Raw genomic sequence first — 17478 nt, 5'->3', positions numbered from 1 at the left:
TGTGGGGTCTGCTTCTGCCCGGCTAGCAGGTGCCTCTTCAGGGGCTCCAACCAGCTCTTGCTGGTCTTTGCCTTTCTTCGAACCGCAGACCATCCTAGGCAGGTATCCAGTTGTGCAGTGGGCACGGAAGCCACAGGGGACCCCACTGGGCCCAGAGACCTTTCTGTGCCATTCGCTCCGGTGGCACAGCGCCCCGCAGTGCAGAAAGAGACACTGGTTGCTTTCAATGACGGTGGACCCTGGGGCCACAGCCACCCATGTGTGTGTGTGTGTGCATGTGTGTGTGAGTGTGTGTGTGTGAGTGTGTGCGCGTGTGTGCGTGTGTGTGCGCGTGCGCGTGTGCGTGCGTGTGTGTGTGCGTGCGCGTGTGTGCGCGTGTGTGCACATGCGCATGAACCTGTCTGTGCATGCAGGTGTGTGCTTGCACGTGGACCTGTGTGTGTGCACGTGGACCTGTGTCTGTATGCTCCTCTGCAGGTCTGAAGGGAAAGGATCTCTACTCTCTGGTGTCTGGGGAACCAGGTGACCAGCCTGTCATTGAGCTGCGGGATGGATGCAGGGGGTTAGGGGTAGGGGTGGGAGTAGGGCTGGGGGAAAGCACGGCTCCTGCCCCAGGGCTGCCCAGCCCTGCCCAGCCCACGTGGTCGTAAGGGTGAGCATGTGGCCTCGCCTCTCTCACACCCTGGGGTGTGTGTGTAGAGCACGTTCCTTGTGGGGGGCTGGCCTGAGGGGATGCCGCTGCCCACAGGCTGGAAGGGAGTGTCTGCAGGCCGGGTTCTGGGGCCAGTTGCCCAGCTGCTCCTCTGAGCCCCAGTCCAGCTCTTGAGCCCAGGACAGGGCCCCTGCTGCTCACTGCACACCGCGGAGGCTCTCAGCCTCCGTAATGGGGCTGACTTTGTACAGTCTGCAGGAAACTTAAGTGCTTCAGTCAAAACGGACCTGAGAGTCTTTCCCATTGGCCTCGTTCTGCCTGCACTATTGTGCCTGTGATTGGAAATTGTTTTACAGGAGGGAGAAGACCCGCCTGAGTACAGTGGTGGGGGAAGAATTCACACTACCAGAATGCCCCTCCTTGGAGGAGGTGAATTTTGAAATAATTTCAGCGTTTGTGTTCTAAATGTGGGCGTGGGCACCCCCTCCCAGCCTGTGGGCGGCAAGGGTCCTCACCGCACTCGGAGATGTATGTGGTGGGAGCCGGCCGGCGCCCCAGGCTGTTTCCTCCAGGGCTGTTTCCAGTCAGCCCTGACCTCAACCTGGGTGCCGTGATGGGGCCGTGATGGGGCCGTGAGGCGTCTCCCAATCTCCTCAGCTTGTCGTGGACGGGGGCGGGCTCCTCGGTCACGGTGGCCTGGTCACAGGTCTGCACGGTGACCGTCGCCTGCGGCTGGAAGCCGAGTTCCCGGGCGTCTGGCTGTTCGCTGGGCTCCCCGGCTCCCCGGCCCCCAGCGGGCTCAGTGCTGCTGCCGCTCACTGCCACGCTGGCCTGCCCCCAGCCTGCTGTCTCCTGCAGCATTCCACGTCTGGTGGGCAGAGGGCAGGAAACCAGGAAGTGGGTGGAGACCAGACGCCCCGCACACGCATGGTGCGTCATGACGAGGGCAGTGTGAACACGCAGCGCAGCCGTGTGCCGTGCCGCGCTGTGTCTGTGTCTAAGCACAGTTGCCGGCACGCTTGCACACGTGTCCACGCCAGTCCCGTGTGTCCAGCGTGCATTCCTGGCCTAGCACACATGCTTCCTGATGGGCCTCAACAGTTACTGGGCTTTTCCTGGTTGATTTTGGGGCAAGAAACCTCTAAAGTCAATTTAGAGTGAAAGCCTGGTCATCCTCTAGGCTCCTGAGGAGGTGCCATGTGCTGGAAAATTCTGTCTTTAGTCCTTACTTGGAGGCAGCAAGGCTGGCATGCGAGCGGTGAGGCTGGTCCAGGAGCTGCTGGCCGTGGGCAGGAGCAGGACTGTGGCTGGCCTGTCGCACGTCAGACGCTGGGTGAGGTGGGTGTCTAGTCACCATGTCGCCTCAGCTGCTCTGAGCAGTGCTTGGAGTTTCTTAAGTGTCTCAAGAGTCCTCCTGGCCAGGGCTGGCTGTCACCTGTGCCCGCCTTGTGTGGCCAAGCAGGGTCGCGGAGGAGGGTGGCCCTCAGGACGTGGGAGCGAGGCTTCTCCCGTGGTCAGAGGACCCCTCAAAAAGAGCCATGAAGCAGCTGCGCTCGCCTCGGAGATGTTCGTGTTCTCAGCTGCATTCGTGGCGGGACTCTCCAGGACCACCCTGTAATTCTGCTCAGGGTCCAGTGTCCAGTAAGAAGCCACAGGGCCTTCCCTTCAAGGACAGCTGTGGCCTCTGAGCCAGATGCCACCTCCAGTGGGCGTCCCTGCGCGTGGGGCCTGGGACAGACTCACTGGGAGGCCTGGCAGGAGCCGGACGCTGAGATGCCCCCCACCCCTCTCTCTCCTGCTGGAGGTCAGGGGACTCTGTTACGGCTTGTGCGTGAGGGATGTACTTGTACACACGTGTGCAGATACTAAAAACATATAAAAACATTTGAATATGAGAACACGGAGAGAGTGCCCACGTGGAGGGGGATCAGGAGAGACTAGGGATTTGGAGCTTGCACCGCGTGTCACCAGGTTCTCGATTGTGATGCTTAAAGTCAGCGATGTGCAGCCCAGCCTTTCCACGCGGCTCCTAGAAACTGCGTGAAGCTCAGCAGAACTCACCAGAGCCGGCGGCTTCGGCAGGCTACATGGTTTGCTGCAGCTTGTGTGTGGCTGAACACAGGCGTGGCCCCCAGGGCATCCTTAGTGGACTCTGTACCTCCTCAAGGCCCAGACTCGAGGGGGACCCCTTGGCACTGAGGCTCAAACAGGTCCCGTCTGCCCAGACTCAGGGCTAAACCACCCAGGGTGTAGACTTGGAGGATCATTGGGTTCATCATGACTGCCAGCCACATGACCAGACCACCTCCCTGTCAGACCTGTTCAGACCTATTACTGAGGTCCCAAACCCCATGTGGTCACAGACCCAGAAGAGAACATCACGTCCTCAGTCCTAAGTCTTTGCAACAGAAGCAGGGCTTGTTTCCTGCAGGGAAGGCCTGCCACTGCCCAGGACTGACCATTGGGAAACAGCGCTGACCCTCAGTGAGTGGAAAAGAGCAGCAGCCAGGCCCCTCTGGTCCTTAGGAGGCTTTTTCTCACTTTGGGCTTCGGAGCCAAGTGGTCCTCCCACGACCCTGAACTGAATGTTTTCAGCCGTCTTGGGGGGTTGTGTTTCCCCAGTGCCTTCAATGGGGCCCTGCTGGGGTTGGGGGCCATGGCATCCTATTCCCGGCTCTGCCACCCAGCAAGGTCCTCCAGGAATGTCCCGTGAGGGCATCAGAACATCACCCTCTGAAGGCCAGAGGGTGCCCATCCTACTTGTCACTCGCTGTGGTCGGCTGTTGGTGTCACGCATGATGCGCAGTGGGTCTGTGTGGGCTCACGTGAGCGCACGCGTGTTCCTCCCCTGGGTGAGGGAGTGACCTTGCTTCACTCTGGAGGCACGTCTGCTTGTCCCTGCGGGCATTAGAGGCAGCACCCCCACCCTGGCCCTGCGGAGGGCTGGAAACCAGCGAGTTTGAGGCAGGGGCTGCGTCCAGCAGGCCTGCTCTGTCCCCACCCTGTGGAGCAGGCAGCAGGCCGTGCGGCGGGGCTGCCCCTCCCAGGCCTAGCTCCTCCGCCGGGTGTGGCGGGGAAGCCTTTCCGATGACTCAGGCTGCAGGGAATTCCCTAATGACTCGGAATAGTTTTACTCCTGGGCTTGCACACAATTTCCTACTGAGGAGGCCAGCGAGCTCCTGATAAGGCTGGAGCACAAAGGCCCGTTCAGGCCCGTGGCCTCCCTTCCCGTAGGGGCTGCGGCTGCGTTCCACACCCGGTGGCCTCCCAGCAGCTTTGCAGAAACAAGGACGCCAGAGGCTGGGGGCACGAGCCCCAGGCTGGGGCAGTGGAAGGAGTCAGCAGTCAGCGGGGTGGGGGCACTGGGGAGTGTCCCGCGCGGGGGTCCCACAGGGCAGGCACCGGCCACCCTGGCTGCTGCTCCGGCCTCCTCCTGGAGCAGGATTGCGTGTGCACTTCTGACCACAGATCAGACTGGGCCAGAGCCCCCAGGCCATGGTGAGGGGCGTGGGAACCGTGGGCCTGTGAGCCGGACCTCAGTGGCCCATCTGCCTCTGCCCTTTGCTCTGTGCTCGTCTCTCTGTGCGCCAGGGATCTGTGCTTTCAGACGCTGTGACAGGGCTGTGAGCCTGTGCGGGTGGCCAGGCTGGTCAGCTTGTGCATCTGCTTGCTCGGTGGGACCGCTGGACCCCAGGCCAGCACTGGACGGGATGGTGTCGCACAGCCCACGAGGGCCTGGAGGGGAAGGCCCCTCCCGCCGTGCTTGTCCTCGGTGCGCACGCCCACCGCCCACTCCACACCCGTGTTTCCCGTGATGGCTGTCCCACCGGTGGACCTACAGCCCATTCCCAGGAGGCTGGTCTGGTCTATGGACCCTCCTGGAGGGTGGGCGTTGGACGCTGGGTGAAGGGCTCTGTCAACCTCTATGGACCAGAAGTAAAGCAGTTGCAAGGCTTTGCCACAGCTGTTCAGGTTTTAACATTTCATGGCTGTTTTGGGGCAACGATGGGTTTTGTCATAAGAAAAATTGTTGTTTTTAAAAGGCACCAAGGACGTGGGAGGCTTGGTTACAGGAAGAGTCATTTTGGTTTCCTCAAACCGGTGGGGGTGGGTGGGGCCCAGTGGCGCATCCACAGCAGGTGTGGGCCATACCGAGGGAGCTGTGTCCACGGTGCTTTCCACGTGTCCCGGGGACCCTCTGCCGTTTATCGCCCAAGTTGGGGGTCGCTCCTTCCCTGAGCCCTGCCCTCACGGGAGCTGTCTGCTGCTTGCGGAATGCCGGCGCTTTTAAGGGTGGGGGTGTTCTTTCCGTCTCCTGTTGGTTTTTCCTAGAGGAGAGACGGATGCGGGTCCCCAGCTCCAGCAGTGTTTGAGGCCCTAGTGGGTCATCTGCTGAATGCTCCGCGGGGGCACTCGGTGTCCCGAGGGGCTGGTGTGGCCTGGCACGTCCAGGCCTCTTTGTGACTCACATTTCCTCTCTGCTCCGCCCTCCGCCCCTGCCCAGCCAGCACTGTGAGGGACAAAAAGGCGATGCTGTCTAACTTATTTATAATTTAGTATTTGTAACACATACATTTCTTCTTGGAAAACAGTGAGAAAGCAAAAATTAGGCCCAGAACTATTACTAGATGTAACGTTTTATTTGGCAGGCAACTTTATAAAAAAGTGCAAAGAGGTCCGTGTAAGAGATTGGCATCTGTTACTTCCAAATAACGACTAGGCCTTGCAGGCAAAGCATGCCTGCCAGAGGGGCTTCCTAGCACCGGGAACGCGGCTCTGTCACCCCAGCCAGCAGGTCCTAGGCCTCGCCTCCCTCCAGGGCCTGGCCCAGGGACAATAAGTCCTTTCTTTCACAGGCACTAGAGCCTTTTCATTTTTTCAAACATGCAAACGGCCACGGGGTAAGGTTAAAAATACCTTGTGTTTTGCATTTCTGTGTCCTGATGTGGCAAGGAGTAGTCTCAGAGAGGATTTTCTTATTCAGCCCCCAGTTCCCCTAAGCAGGGCAGGACCCGTGGCTCTAGGGCCACATTTATTAGAATAACCCTGCTCCCAAGACCCATGAGGGCTCTTCATGCCCAGGTAATGAGGCCCCAGCTTTCACTGTGTGCACTGCACTCAGGCTCACATCCCAGACGATGGCCTTCCTACCTGGGTTGCCTGCGTTCTTCCTGGGTTACCTCCAAGGGTCCCCTTGGAGCATAGACCCTTTCTACGGCTGGCGCTAGGGATGCTCAAGGCCCTAGCTAGGGACGCTCAAGAGCTCCCTCCTGCAGAGTGAGGGTCTCCAGCCCCCAGCTCCAGACCTACAGTCAGGTCTGTTTGAGCTCCTCCCCTGGGAGCCTGGCATCCACTCTCTGGTTGATCAGTCACGCAGGGACCCACTCCCGTCAGCTGCTGCTGAGCCGGCCAGGCAAGGGTGGGTCCTCTCATTGCAGGACTCCCATCTGCCTGCGTCCAGTTGTGATTTGGAGGCCGCCCCTTTGAGACAGAATAACAGACTTCCCGAATCCTTTCTTGCAGATGGTCACCACATCTGGGAGATGGAGGCAAAAACTGAAGGAGACCTGTGCAAGCCGGTGAGTATGGGCCAGACGGGTAGTGGTGGGGGCAGGGGGAGTGGACGGACGGCCTAGGGGGGCCACGTGCTCTCTGGAGAGGCTCTTGACTACAGAGGGGCTCCTGGCCCAAGGCACATTGCTTCTGATTTGTTGCAATGAACCACGGATGAGCACACAGAGAGAGAGAGAGAGAGCAAGGAGTGGAAATGGTTGTGAAGTGCTTCCTGACTCAAGTGCTCTCGGCATGCGCAGCGCAGGGAGCAGACAACGCGGACGTGGGGTGACCGCAGAGAGCCAGGCAGCTCCTGGGCTACAGGCCCCCACCAGGTAGACCAGGTGCACACACATGCCCAGAGCCTGTGGTCTCCACTCGCCATTGTCACCAGGGAGCCCAGACTCGCTGCCCTCCGAGAGGACCCCCCCTCTCCAGAGCCTGAGCCCCACCCCTCACTGCCTGGCCATTCGGGCCCAGGGTTTCCGCCAGCGTCCTTGGCTCCTCACGCCCTGTCCTCCCACCAGGACATAAGCTCAAGGTCAGATCTGAGTGCTGCCCCACCTGCTTGTCGTGCTGGCCAGCAGCCAGGGGATCTGCAGACCCGCAGTCCACTGTGCACACTCATCGTCTGCAGGGCCCAAGGCCTGCCGGTGCCCATCTGTACACTTGGCTTCCGTGGTGTTTGTGGCTGCTTACACTCAAGGAAGAACCAGGAGTGAGGCCTGAGAGAGAACCAGGAGGGGGGCCTGAGAGAGAACCAGGAGGGGGCCCTGAGAGAGAACCAGGAGTGAGGCCTGAGAGAGAACCAGGAGTGAGGCCTGAGGGAGAACCACGAGGGGGCCTGAGGGAGAACCAGGAGTGAGGCCTGAGAGAGAACCAGGAGGGGGACCTGAGAGAGAACCAGGAGTGAGGCCTGAGGGAGAACCAGGAGTGAGGCCTGAGGGAGAACCAGGAGTGAGGCCTGAGGGAGAACCAGGAGTGAGGCCTGAGGGAGAACCAGGGTGGGGGGCCTGAGAGAGAACCAGGGGGGCCTGAGAGAGAACCAGGAGTGAGGCCTGAGGGAGAACCAGGGTGGGGGGCCTGAGGGAGAACCAGGGTAGGGGGCCTGAGGGAGAAACAGAAGGGGGCCTGAGAGAGAACCAGGAGGGGGCCTGAGAGAGAACCAGGAGGGACCCTGAGGGAGAACCAGGAGGGGGCCTGAGAGAGAACCAGGAGGGGCCCTGAGGGAGAACCAGGAGTGAGGCCTGAGGGAGAACCAGGGGGGCCTGAGAGAGAAACAGGGGCCTGAGGAAGAAACAGGGTCCTGAGGGAGAAACAGGGCGTCCTGAGGGAGAAACGGGGTCCTGAGGGAGAAGCAGGAGGGGGCCTGAGGGAGAACCAGGGGGGCCTGAGGGAGAACCAGGAGGGGACCTGAGGGAGAACCAGGAGTGAGGCCTGAGAGAGAAACGGGGTCCTGAGGGAGAAGCAGGAAGGGGTCTGAGGGAGAACCAAGAGGGGGCCTGAGGGAGAAACAGGGTGTCCTAAGGGAGAAGCAGGAGGGGGCCTGAGGGAGAAGCAGTAGTGAGGCCTGAGAGAGAACCAGGGGGCCTGAGGGAGAACCAGGAGGCGGCCTGAGGGAGAACCAGGAGGGGGCCTGAGGGAGAACCAGGAGGCGGCCTGAGGGAGAACCAGGAGGGGGCCCGAGGGAGAACCAAGGAGGGGGAGCGAAGGACAACCAAGGGGGGTCCTGAGGGAGAACCAGGAGGCGGCCTGAGGGAGAACCAGGAGGGGGCCCGAGGGAGAACCAAGGAGGGGGAGCGAAGGACAACCAAGGGGGGTCCTGAGGGAGAACCAGGAGGCGGCCTGAGGGAGAACCAGGAGGGGGCCCGAGGGAGAACCAAGGAGGGGGAGCGAAGGACAACCAAGGGGGGTCCTGAGGGAGAACCAGGAGGTGGCCTGAGGGAGAAGCAGGAGGGGGCTTGAGGGAGAAGCAGGAGGGGGCCCGAGGGAGAACCAAGGAGGGGGAGCGAAGGACAACCAAGGGGGGTCCTGAGGGAGAACCAGGAGGCGGCCTGAGGGAGAAGCAGGAGGGGGCCTGAGGGAGAACCAGGGGAGGATCTGAGGAAGACTGGTGCCTTCTTGCTGTGTTTCTGTCTGAAGGCGGCAAAGGCTTCTCCTTCCTCTGCATGAGCGCTGACCGGTGCGCCTTTCGGGCTGCGTCTTTATTTTGTAAGAATGTCCAGCAGAGCGGCCCTGTGCTCTCACCCACACTCCCAGTCCCTGCCTTCTGGTTGAGGTGTGGAGACCTTGTGTCTGAAGCATTTATTGACGGGTTGAATTACTGTCCACCTCCTTTGTCTTCTCAGAGCAGGAGGAACCTTCAGGTAACAATGCACAGGCCGGCAGGTGATTTTTTTTCTTTTAAAAATCCTTTACTTTTAAAAATTTAAACTTATTTATATTAAATGAAAAAGATGAGTTTTTTTAATGATAAAAGGAACAATTTACAAAGAAAATAGATATTATAAACCGTTAGACACCTAACAGCAAAGAAACAAAGATACATAAAGCAAAAATCAGAAGAAATATAAGGGAAAAGAAAAAATATATAATTGCCATAAGACATATCAACATTTCTCTGAGAATGTTTTATCAAGTGCAGAAGAAATAATAATATGAACATCTTGAATGAGGTAATAATTTAAATGTAATAAATTTATATTTAATTATTTTATATTACTCTTACATCCTACGGTGATTTTTTGAAGTTCAAAGTTCCTCCACTCTCTCTCTCCCTCGTCCCACTGGCCCCTCTTGATGGTGGCATGTGGACAGTCCATTCCTGAGAACACAGGCAGTGGGAGTCATTGTTCAAAGTCTCATTCACGATAAGGACTGAATTTTCTCCGTTGGCCGCGAGATTTGCAGACGTGATTGCGGTACCCTCTGCCCTGTGTCTGGAATCCCCTCCCTCCACACAGGTGGCTTCATCAGGAAGAAGCACGTTGTTGTTCAGCTGCTAAGTTGTGTCCAACTCTTTGCAACTCTATGGACTGCAGCATACCAGGCTTCCCTGTCCTTCACCAACTCCCAGAGCTTGCTCAAACTCAGGTCCATTGAGTCGATGATGCCGTCCAGCCATCTCATTCTCTGTCGCCTCCTCCTCTTTCTGCCTTCAATCTTTCGCAGCATCAGGGTCTTTTCCAGTGAGTCAGCTTTTTGCGTCAGGTGGCCAAAGTACTGGAGCTTCAGCATCAGCCCTTCCAATGAACACCCAGGACTGATCTCCTTTAGGATGGACTTGTTGGATCTCCTTGCTGTCCAAGGGACTCTCAAGAGTCTTCCCCAGCACCATAATTTGAAAACATCATTTCTTCGGCACTGAGCCTTCTTTATGGTCCAGCTCTCACATCCATAACTACCGCAAGCATCTTTACCTGTGACTTTAGCTTCTTCTTCCAAGCACTGATCCATTTACAGAAACCTTTCCAAATGGTTTCAAGGTAAACCTTTCCTCCCAGGCCCAGGGAGGACACCTGTGTCCCACTGTCACCACCCCCCAGGGTGTCCAGGCCTCTAACCTCACACGCTGCCTCACGGCTCCTCCTGGTTCCCTTGGGGAAGTGCTGCTGGCTTAGGAACTCCATTTCTGGACAAGGACTCCAGGCCCCACAGTTACAGAGGTGGGCCTCAGGTTTGCTGTGACCAACACCAGCCACTGGCGGTCACCCCGAAACAGAGGCCCTTGGCTCCAGGTTCCAGCCCCCCTGTAGGCCCAAGTCCTCTGCCCCCAGGCTACCCACCCCTTCTCCCTGGGCAGGAAGGAGAGGCCAGCAGAAACTGTGCATTTTTGGCATTGAAATAATTCCGCCAAGTTTGCATGTTCAGATTTTCCGTTGTTGGGTTTCCTTTTCCACTGTGAACAGTGCATATTTTAAAGAAAACTTAACCATTATCAGTCGTGTGTTCTGAGAGAAAAGCATGTGAACAGCAGTGTGCTTCAGGTTTATGGTTTCACCTTTCTTATCTCTTAAATGAAGTTTACTTTCATATATTTCTTCTAATTATGAAAGAGTGCCATATTCATTGTGGAAACTTGGAAGATATTAACAAAGTTTAAAAAGGAAAACGCCTAGTGAAATTTCAGTGGGATGTGGCCACCATTAACATGTGGGCGTATTTCCTTCCACCCTTTTCCTGTCATGGGCGTGTATCTACACGCACACACACATACATACACATTATACATTTCAACAAGGCTGGGTGGCACTGCGTGTGTGGTTTATGTGTGATCTTAAGCAGTGTATACAGTTGGTATGTATCTACACACACACACACACACTATACATTTCAACAAGGTCGGGTGGCACTGTGTGTGTGGTTTATGTACAACCATGAGAAGTGTAGACGGTGGGTGTGTATCTACACACACACACGTGCATACACATCCATTTCAACAAGGTCGGGTGGCACTGCGTGTGTGATTTATATATGACCATGAGAAGTGTAGATGGTGGGTTTTCTCAAAATAAGTGGCATGAATGTGCTGAGTGCCGTTTGGACCTCTCGCCCTGGTGCTGGAGAGACAGGTTTCCCTTCTGACCTCTACCCTCACTGCACATTTAGTGGTTCATCATGATTTAATAACCTGTCCAGCATATCAGTCTGTGCCCATATCTAAACACAGTCCTCCAGTCACCTGGCCCCCCGACGTGGAACCTGCTCAAGGTTCCTTGCCCCACCGGGCATGTCCCGGTGCGTCCCTGCAGCCACTCCTGCGTCCCAGCTCTGGTTCTGGTCTCATACTCGAGCAAGCCCTCTGCCTTTCTGTCTCTTGTCCTCGTTTCTGCTGTTGACTCCGGTGTCTGCCGTTACTGAGCACCAGCTGTGTTCCCGGTGCCAGCATTACCTGCAGTCCCCTCCTCAGACCACTGCCCCGAGGTGTGTCTTCCTCGCCCTCTCCCCTGTGCCAGTGATGGAGCGAATACTTGGAGATGTCAGAGCCCGGGCTGAAGTGCAGGCCTGTCCAGCCCGAGCCAGGCGCCCGGACACAGGCTGCGGGGCTGGGGCGCAGACGTGGCAGAGGTGCGGCCCCAGCAGGGCTCTGACTGAGCACACGTGCCCTTGCCGGGTCACCCACCCTTGACTCCACTGACTCCGTCTTGTTCCAAATGGGATGAAGTTATTAAAACAGTAGAAATGCACTTTCTGGCCCACATGTGGTCCCAGGAGACGGAGCCCAGAGCAGGCTGCAGGCCTGGTCCTGCCCGCCCCCCTCCACCAGATGCCCTTAGCAGCAGACTGTGCCTCATGTTTTCACCTGTAAAGGGAAGAGTTGCCCTGAAGTTCTCCTCACTTTTCTGTTTAAACATTCTTAAGATTTCATTATTAACCGGATTCAATCAATTTTGCTGTTAATTGGCTACAACTCTTAAAAGTGATGCCACGGATTTTTCTTACACATTTTCCTCTTGTTAACTGAAATCGTATGATAAAAATCATTGAAGAAACCTTTTAGGATGTGAAATCTTGCCCTACCCCACTCCCAAAATCAGGGCCTCTCTTTGGTGCTGAGGCTGGGCCCTCGTGTGGAAGGCCGGGCACCTGAGCACGCAGACCCTCCCTGCTTCCTTCCCCCACAACACACACTGGCCCTGCCCCAGTGACTCCTCTGCGTATCTGTACTTGAAAGGGGACAGTTTGGTGCAGATGTTGCTGATGTTTCATTTAAAACCTGGAAGAGTAACAACAGCCTCCGTAAACCCCTGGTCCATTGTGCCTGCCTGTCTACCTTCCCATCCCCATCCATTCTCGGGGTCATGGCTTGGGCTTTGGGCCATTGGCGTAGAGTGTCTCCAGGGGGCACTTGCCCTGGGTCTCTGCTGCCAGTTACCTGGACAGGTGCTCCTGGCTCCACTGCAAGTCGGTGCCTGGGGGCTTATTAGTTTCCTGCAGGTCATGCTTGGGTTTGGGGAAAGAGAGGTGTGGGGTCCTGCCCAGTGGCTGGTCCCCTCTTGGTACCTGTGCTCACGACTTCTCTCCTGACTCAGTCGACAGCGTCTTGGATGAAGCCCATGCCTCCTCCCCGCACGCCCCCCTCAGCCCCCTCTGGGCTCTGGCCACGCAGGAGCCATGGGCCTCTGGCGCTCGGCCGGCCTCTCCAGGGAGAGACCTGCGCATCTCACTCTCGGCGGGGTGAGGGGAGGTGGTATGGGTGGGTGTGTCCCTGGCTTGTGAGTCGCTCACCGCCCTCGCCCACCTCTTTCTCTCCAGAACTCGCTGGTGGTGGAGATCCCACCTTTCCGCAACCAGAGGATAACCAGCCCTGTGCAGGTCAACTTCTATGTCTGCAACGGGAAGAGGAAGCGGAGCCAGTACCAGCACTTCACCTACCTGCCCGCCAACGGTAACGCTCTCTTTCTAACCATAAATGCCGCCAACGAACCCACGGGGTGCTTTTCCTAAAAGAAAATCAGGGACCCTGACGTTTCAGTCGCTTCAAACCGTGTGGTCGCACTGTGGGCCCGGCCGTCGTGTCCTGTTAGCAAGATCTCATCGCCGGTTCCTTCCACACAGAAGTGGAGCTTTTGGTGTGCTTTCCTTCATACTCTGGGGGTGGGGCTGCATTTGGGAGTGACTGCTGATCCTTTGGAGGCTGCTTGCCGATGTGAAACCGCCAAGGGGGCGAGAAGGTGCAGCTGTTTTGTTCTCAGAAGCTGATGAGGTGGCCTCGGCATGAGTTTAAATTCTCGAGATGCTTAAGGTGGAAATGCAAATAGTTGTCATGATTTTGCAGGTGCTTGAGAAATAAACCTGAGGCCTGAGGCTGGTGACTGGTGTGGTCATTCACTAACATGATGGTTCTGTCCCCAAGCTGACGTCCCACATAAAACTCTCGGCTGGAAAATTGCCTCTCCCCTCGACCGGGAGGCTCTCGCCCCCAAACACCCTTCGTTGTTGTTGTTCAGCCGCTCAGTCATGTCCGACTCTTTGCGACCGCATGGACTGCAGCATGCCAGGCCTCCCTGTTCTCCGCTGTCACCCGCAGTTTGCTCAAGTTCATGTCCATTGAGTCGGTGATGCTATTTCACCAAACACCCTTTGCTTGAGCAAAAACACCTTGTTCACATGGTCCATTCACACACTTTAAGGGTGGTTTCTCGTTCTAAAAAGGCCTGTTTGCGCCTGTTCCACGTTCCAGGCTATTTTCTTAAGGAGAGCAGCACTGTTGCTTCTCCTCTGAACTCGTAGGCAGTTGTTTCCCAGCAGAGCTCAGCCCTGCAGCCTGGTGCCCCGGCGCCCACCACCTCCTCCAGGCAGGCAGGTCTGTGTCCAGAGAGGACCGAGTCCTGATTCCGTTGTGTGATGTAAGTGCAGCTGTTATCCTGTGGCTTTTGTTCTGAAGACTTGAGAGATCCCTGTTATCTAAGAGGTAAATCACATACTTAGAACTAACTGCAAAAGCAGCTATGTCCTTATGAAGATGTTTTTGGAGGCTTCAGTTTTCTCTAAATGTGAAACCCTCTGTGTCACAATAGACTAGGTGACAGAAAGCCCTGGAAAACCTGTGGCCATCAGACAGTAGAATTAACTGTTTTCCAGGAAAACAGTAGCCCAGGCTCTCCAGGTTTGAATAACGTGGTTGTGCTGTAAAGTCGCCGCGTCACGAGCGTGCACGTGGACAGAGCCGCAGTAGTGCGTGCTGCCGTGGGCCCGCGCACGAGGAGAATGTCTGCCCTCCTGCCCTGGGCCCATCTGCACCTCTGTGGTCGGTGCTGGGTGCACCTCTCAAGGCCTGCCTGCTGTTGGACACAGTACTGCAGCCCTGGTGGCAGAAATATTCAGTGTTGACTTGAAAATGTAGCAGTCAGGTACTAATTAAAATTCAAGTGTGGTTGACTAAAAACCGAATGTTACGAAGAAAAAAATCGCCTTCTGAAGCAGTTTAGAAACTAGTTCGAACGTCGTTTCCTATGTTTCACTCCAGATTCACCTCCCCCTAACACAGATGCCCCAGTGTTCGGGGGGCCTTTCAGATGGGGGTACTGAGGCCCCCAAAGAGACGTTGCTGAGGTCGTGGGCCGGGCTGTCTTGGGGCCCTCATCTCCCCTTCCTGCAGCTGTCTTTCAGTCCTGCAGGCCCCTCCACCAGCAGTGACCTGCCCCAGCTCCACACCCTATCGCCCCTGTGTCTGCCCAGAATGCCCCTTCCAGCTGGTGACCCTGCTCCACCCGCAAATCCTCTGTCCATCTCTCTGTCCGTCCAGAGCATGGCTGTGTGGCCTGGTTTCCCTTCACATCTCTCCTGGACATTTGCTTCATCCCCAGAGGCCAAGGGGGCCATGCCACCTGCTCCTGGAGCCCAGCCCTGCCCACCTTCCTGAGTGGTCTCTGTGCCCCAAGGGGCTGTGATCACAGACACTCCACTGGACTACAGGTTCCCTGTGAGCAGCCCCTAGGCAGCCCTGACCCCTTACCAAATCACAGGGGCCATCCCTATATGTGTGGGTGTTTTTCTTTTCGAAAAAATAAATGCATGAATGAAAAAACAGAATTCAAGTTTCCGGTTTTGGGTTTCATGTTCTTGCCACTGTCACCGCCTCCTTCAGCTTCAGGCTGAGTCTTCACAGCAGTGGTGGTGCTGGGGCGGTGGGCGGGCAGAGCCCCACATCCCCAACCCCGCCCCACATCTTGTCTCAACCCTGCCCTCACCCCCGGAAGCCTCGACCACAGGGAAACCCACCGCAGCCCCCCGTCCCCTGCCGTCCACCACATCACGTTAGCATCAGCTGTTCAGCCTGGAAGGGAGTCCTGGCTGCTGGCCTACATGGGGCCCAGGCAGTTTGGGTCCCTTCCCTGGTGGCTCAGACGGTAAAGAGTCCACCTGCAATGCTGGAGACCTGGGTTCAATCCCTGGGTCAGAAAGATCCCTGGAGGAGGACATGGCAACCACTCCAGTATTCTGGCCTGGAGGGCTACAGTCCATGGGGTCGCAAAGAGTCAGACACGCCTGAGTGACTTTCACTTTCATTTTCTTTCCCTCGTGGGGAGAAGTCTCCAGCTGCGGTGGGACACCCAGGGCGAGCCGAGCTGGCAGGGTCGGGCTCCTCGCAGTGTCTCTGGGTGAAGGTCGAGGGCAGAGCAGAGGAGAGCAGACATCCAGGCGCTTGTGCTGCAGACACACCGCATGTGGCCGGGGCATTTCCCTCGGTGTCTGGTTGGTCACCGTCCGGGTTTAACTCACAGTCTTCTGAAAGGAAGCGTGCAGTCTCTGGGGTAGCTGAGCTGAGGGCCCTGGTCCTGTCGTGGGACTGAGACCCTCCGGGGAGCAGTGACGGTCCTTAAGTTCCCACATACCAGCTGTGTTAAAGATGCAAAGCAGCCTGCCTGTGGGGAGCAGCCCCTGAGTCTGGGGGACGGCGGTCTCCACTTTAGCTGTGTCCCTGGAGCTCGCGTTCTTGGCAGTGCCCGGTGCCCCTGGGACAGGCAGCCTGCACGCAGGGAAGAAGCCCAGCTAATGACCGCAGGGTCACAGAGGGAAGTCTGCATGCTGCTGAGTTGAGAGTCCAGCAGAGCCTGGGGTCTGGAGAGCCTGTCTCTGGTCTGAGATGCTTCTAGCTGTTCCCCAGACTGCCAGCTGTGGCGCCTGGCCCCCTGCCTACCTGTTGCTCAGGCCTCAAGGGTCCCAGAGCTTTGCCGGGATCATGAGAAAGCCCTCGGGACACTCAGGCGCCCACGTGGCCTCCGCCAACAGAGAAGCCGTCTCCAGGGGTCTGAGGCCGAGGGTCGCACACTTGCTGGGTCCAGGTCAGCCGGGTGGCCGGGGCTGGTGGCCGGAGTCACAGGCAGGCAGCTGTCCCGCCCGGGCCGTTAGCCCTGTGACCTTGCCTCACAGCCAGCTCTGGGCTGACCTTTCTGCTGGGCGCCTGGCTCTTCTTTCCGAGTTCGTGGCGCTCACATTCCATCCCGAGTCTTGACCTCCCAGAAGCCAGTGTGCACACCCGGCAGTGACTGAGGAAGGCGCCCGGCTCCCGAGCTTCAGGGGCCGCCCCCAGGCCGCCCTCTGACCACTCCTCTGAGCCAGGCCTCACGGGTGCCCACTCTTTAGCGTCCCCTCACGTCGCAGATCCGAATGGGCCCCCACGCCCCCTCCCCACCCCATGTCACAGCTGCATCTTTGTGGCCTTGACCGCAGGGAGCCACGCCTCTGATCCTGAGATACACGTGCGTGTGTGTGCGCACAGCCTGTGTCCCTTGCTTGGAGCAGCCGTGTCCAGAGCCCACTGAAGCTGGGGCTTCAGTCTGTCCCCACCCTTCACCCCGAGCCCCCGGGCTGAGCTTTTTCACCTCGTCTCCCGGTGGGAACGGGGGGCCGAGGAGAGGGTTGCAGATGGACTTCCGTCCGCACCAGGGTCCGGCTGGCCTCGCCTCATCTCAGAGGACCCGTCGGCCCCCTGGCTGGGCAGGTGCTAGTGTTCCCCCAACGTGGGCGGAGGGCTAGGGGTGTCCTTCCTGGGCCTACAGCCCCTAAACTTCTCCCCAAAGGCTGAGTGGGGCCGGGTGCAGGCGGGAGGGCGGTGGGGGGAGAGCCGCTGTGGTTGGTGGCCTGGCCAGTGTCCCTGGGTGTTCTGGAACCTTGCAAGTCAGCTCAGCTGTGTGGCCGGGGGGCCGGGCAGGGTGGGGGCTCATGCGGGCACCTGGCTAGGCTTCTCCTGCTGTTATGAAACCCCAGCTTTGTGGGCTCCCTCACAGCTCCAGCCGGGCACGAGGGAGCCGTGTTTCCAGCTCTTTCCATGTTAAACCTGCCACACAGGGGAGCTGGGAGCTGGTCGCCCGTGTGTCCAGGGCCCTGCTGCCAGCCCCGGAGGGACAAGTTGGGGGAGGGGGCTTGGACACTCTTTGCTGTGGGTCTCAGCTCCTTGCTGTGGGTCTGGCCTGCCTGCCGCTGGCTTTGGTGTCTGAACCTGGTGGTGGAGAGTCCAGGCATTGGAGGGGACTGGAGACTGTTTATCTCTGAAGGCCTCCATGGGGTCAGCCCCGTCGGCTGTCTTGACCAGCGACTGCTTCAGGCTGCTGCCTGGCCTCGACTCTGCAGGGAGTGGTCTGAGCTTGGAAGAGAAGAATGGTGGGGGCGGGTGAATTGGGGGCCTGAACTGGTGGGAAAGAGCGTGGGCGCCCTTTCCGTGGGGGTCTGAGCCAGGAGCCCAGCACAGACACACCAGGCCTCCCCTGCAGAGACCGTCACTCACAGCGGAACGAGGAGGGTGGAGGGTGGACACCGAGGGCTACTGA

At 57.9% G+C, this 17478-nt stretch overlaps 1 protein-coding gene across 7 annotated transcripts in view; it reads left to right on the top strand.

Moving 5' to 3' along the window:
* The window catches only part of NFATC1 (nuclear factor of activated T cells 1), a 90647-nt gene that overhangs the window by 38622 nt on the left and 34547 nt on the right, over positions 1–17478 (top strand). For 6 of the 7 annotated variants that reach the window (XM_069569269.1, XM_069569267.1, XM_069569270.1 and 3 more), the window contains exons 7-8: positions 6176–6231; positions 12461–12593. In XM_069569269.1, the coding sequence (XP_069425370.1) occupies positions 6176–6231; positions 12461–12593 (189 nt within the window). Of the gene's footprint in view, positions 1–6175; positions 6232–12460; positions 13013–17478 lie in introns of those variants that run through there. The other variant, XM_069569271.1, reaches the window with a different exon arrangement.

The sequence above is a fragment of the Ovis canadensis genome, chromosome 23, assembly GCF_042477335.2.
Source record: "Ovis canadensis isolate MfBH-ARS-UI-01 breed Bighorn chromosome 23, ARS-UI_OviCan_v2, whole genome shotgun sequence".
NCBI classification, from domain to species: domain Eukaryota; kingdom Metazoa; phylum Chordata; class Mammalia; order Artiodactyla; family Bovidae; genus Ovis; species Ovis canadensis.
Note: the sequence above shows the minus strand (reverse complement) of the source record. Positions and strands in the feature narration are given on the sequence as shown.